General features: G+C 60.2%; 1 protein-coding gene across 1 annotated transcript in view; it reads right to left on the bottom strand.

The window, feature by feature from the left end:
• The window catches only part of LOC121343527 (serine/threonine-protein phosphatase 4 catalytic subunit-like), a gene marked incomplete at its 3' end in the record, with an annotated part of 9,628 nt that overhangs the window by 4,572 nt on the left and 1,096 nt on the right, over nucleotides 1-3,960 (bottom strand). Inside the window, exon 2 of the mRNA XM_041418774.1 lies at nucleotides 476-649. Within this exon, the coding sequence (XP_041274708.1) occupies nucleotides 476-649 (174 nt within the window). The remainder of the gene's footprint in view (nucleotides 1-475; nucleotides 650-3,960) is intronic.

The following is a 3,960-nucleotide window of genomic DNA, read 5'->3' as shown; positions in this document are numbered from 1 at the left end:
AGTCGAAGATCTTGGTGTCCCACCTGCCCCAGGGGTGTTACCTGCCCCAGGTGCCTCACCTTGCCGTCGATGATGGCCGACAGGCTCAGGTAGTCGAAGATCTTGGTGTCCCACCTGCCCCAGGGGTGTTACCTGCCCCAGGTGCCTCACCTTGCCGTCGATGATGGCCGACAGGCTCAGGTAGTCGAAGATCTTGGTGTCCCACCTGCCCCAGGTGTGTTACCTGCCCCAGGTGCCTCACCTTGCCGTCGATGATGGCCGACAGGCTCAGGTAGTCACAGCCCAGGTGTGTTCCCTGTCCCCAGGTGTGTTCTCTGTACCCAGGTGTGTTACCTGTCCCCAAGTGCACTCACCTTGCCGTCAATGATGGCCGACAGGCTCAGGCAGTCAAAGATCTCGGTGTCCCACCTGCCCCAGGTGTCCCCAGGTGTCCCCAGGTGTCCCCAGGTGTCCCCAGGTGCCCCAGGTGCCTCACCTTGCCGTCGATGATGGCCGACAGGCTCAGGTAGTCGAAGATCTCGGTGCAGTAGCGCCACACGGTGACCGAGCCGTACTTGCGCAGGCATTCGTCGTAGAAGCCGTACACCTGCGTGATCTGCCGCGACTCGTGGTTGCCCCTGATCAGCGTGATCCGGTCTGGGTACCGCACCTGGGCAGGTGAGACACACCTGGGTCACACCTGGCTCAGGTGACACACCTGGGTCACACCTGGCACAGGTACAGCACACCTGACACAGGTGACACACCTGGGTCACACCTGGCACAGGTGACACACCTGGGTCACACCTGGCACAGGTACAGCACACCTGGGTCACACCTGGCTCAGGTACAGCACACCTGGCACAGGTGACACACCTGGGTCACACCTGGCACAGGTGACACACCTGGGTCACAGCTGGCACAGGTGACACACCTGGGTCGCACCTGGCACAGGTACAGCACACCTGTGCCGTGTGTAGCACAGCCATGGCATCACCTGTGCCAGGTGTGCCACACCACGGGATCTGCCAGGTACCTCACCTGGGCACAGGTGACACACTCGGATCACACCTGGGCACAGGTGAGACACACCTGGCTCAGGTACAGCACACCTGAGACAGGTAATGACCCACAGACACACGTGTCTGTACCTGCCCAGGTGTACCACACCTGTCACACCCATCACACCTGTCCAGGTGTACCACACCTGTCTCACCTGTCTGTACCTGCCCAGGTGTACCACACCTGTCACACCCATCACACCTGTCCAGGTGTACCACACCTGTCTCACCTGTCTGTACCTGCCCAGGTGTGTCACACCTGTCACACCCATCACACCTGTGCCAGGTGTGCCACACCACGGGATCTGCCAGGTACCTCACCTGGGCACAGGTAACACACCTGGGTCACACTTGGCAGGGCTCAGGTGACACACCTGGACACAGGTGACACACCTGGGTCACACCTGGCTCAGGTACAGCACACCTGGGTCACACCTGGCACAGGTGACACACCTGGGTCACACCTGGCTCAGGTACAGCACACCTGGGTCACACCTGGCACAGGTGACACACCTGGGTCACACCTGGCTCAGGTACAGCACACCTGGGTCACACCTGACACAGGTACAGCACACCTGTGACGTGTGTAGCACAGCCATGGCATCACCTGTGCCAGGTGTGCCACACCACGGGATCTGCCAGGTACCTCACCTGGGCACAGGTAACACACTCGGATCACACCTGGGCACAGGTGAGACACACCTGGCTCAGGTACAGCACACCTGAGACAGGTAATGACCCACAGACACACGTGTCTGTACCTGCCCAGGTGTACCATACCTGTCACACCCATCACACCTGTCCAGGTGTACCACACCTGTCTCACCTGTCACACCTGTCCAGGTGTGTCACACCTGTCACACCCATCACACCTGTGCCAGGTGTGCCACACCACGGGATCTGCCAGGTACCTCACCTGGGCACAGGTAACACACCTGGGTCACACTTGGCAGGGCTCAGGTGACACACCTGGCTCAGGTGACACACCTGGCTCACACCTGGGCACAGGTGACACCTGGCTCACGCCTGGCAGGGCACAGGTGACACACCTGGCTCAGGTGACACACCTGGCTCACGCCTGGGCACAGGTGACACACCTGGCTCAAGTGACACACCTGGGTCACACCTGGCAGGGCAAAGGTGACACACCTGGACACAGGTGACACAGCTGGGTCACACCTGGCGGGGCACAGGTCACACACCTGGCTCAGGTGACACACCTGGCTCACGTGACACACCTGGGTCACACTTGGCAGGGCTCAGGTGACACACCTGGCTCACGTGACACACCTGGGTCACACTTGGCAGGGCTCAGGTGACACACCTGGCTCACGTGACACACCTGGGTCACACTTGGCAGGGCTCAGGTGACACACCTGGCTCACGTGACACACCTGGGTCACACTTGGCAGGGCTCAGGTGACACACCTGGCTCACGTGACACACCTGGGTCACACTTGGCAGGGCTCAGGTGACACACCTGGCTCACGTGACACACCTGGGTCACACTTGGCAGGGCTCAGGTGACACACCTGGCTCACGTGACACACCTGGGTCACACCGGGCAGGGCAAAGGTGACACACCTGGCCACAGGTGACACAGCTGGGTCACACCTGGCGGGGCACAGGTCACACACCTGGCTCAGGTGCGGCACTCAGGGCCACGCCCACTGAAGGATGTGGGGGGGATGCACACCTGGCACACCTGGGCAGGTGAGGGGACATTGGGGACACGCCCAGGGTCACACAGGCACACCTGTGACACACCCATCACACCTGTCCAGGTGTGCCACACCTGTCACACCTGTCTGTACCTGTCACACCTGTCTGTACCTGTCACACCTGTCTGTACCTGTCACACCTGTCTCACCTTCAGCACCAGCAGCAGCAGGAAGGTCTCACACCTGTCTCACCTGTCTCACTTGTCTCAGGTGTGTCACACCTGTTTCAGCTGTCTCACCTGTCCAGGTGTGCCCCACCTGTCTCACCTTGAGCGCGAGCAGCAGCAGGAAGGTCTCACACCCATCACACCTGTCTGTACCTGTCACACCTGTCCAGGTGTGTCACACCTGTCTCACCCATCACACCTGTCCAGGTGTGTCCCACCTGTCCCACCTGTCCAGGTGTATCACACCTGTCTCACCTGTCACACCTGTCTCAGGTGTGTCACACCTGTCTCACCTGTCTCACCTGTCCAGGTGCATCACACCTGTCTGTACCTGCCCAGGTGTGTCACACCTGTCGAGGTGTATCACACCTGTCACACCCGTCACACCTCTCACACCTGTCCAGGTGTCACACCTGTCTCACCTTGAGCACCAGCAGCAGCAGGAAGGTCTCACACCTGTCTCACCTGTCTCAGGTGTGTCTCACCTGTCCAGGTGTGCCACACCTGTCTCACCCATCATACCTGTCTCAGGTGTGTCTCACCTGTCCCACCTGTCCCACCTGTCACACCTGTCTCACCTTGAGCGCCAGCAGCAGCAGGAAAGTCTCACACCTGTCACACCTGACACGGGTGTGTCACACCCGTTTCACCCATTACACCTGTCCAGGTGTGTCACACCTGTCTCACCTGTCTCACCTGTCCAGGTGTGTCACACCTGTCTCACCTGTCTCACCTGTCCAGGTGTGTCCCACCTGTCTGTACCTGTCTCACCTGTCCAGGTGTGTCACACCTGTCTCACCTGTCTGTACCTGTCCAGGTGTGTCCCACCTGTCCCACCTGTCCAGGTGTGTCCCACCTGTCACACCTGTCTGTACCTGTCCAGGTGTGTCACACCTGTCTCACCCATCACACCTGTCCAGGTGTGTCACACCTGTCTGTACCTGTCTGTACCTGTCCAGGTGTGTCCCACCTGTCCCACCTGTCCAGGTGTGTCCCACCTGTCACACCTGTCTGTACCTGTCCAGGTGTGTC

Source organism: Onychostruthus taczanowskii, unplaced genomic scaffold (genome assembly GCF_017590055.1).
Source record: "Onychostruthus taczanowskii isolate IOZ18803 unplaced genomic scaffold, ASM1759005v1 scaffold1074, whole genome shotgun sequence".
NCBI lineage: Eukaryota > Metazoa > Chordata > Aves > Passeriformes > Passeridae > Onychostruthus > Onychostruthus taczanowskii.
This window is presented reverse-complemented; position numbering and strand designations above follow the sequence as displayed.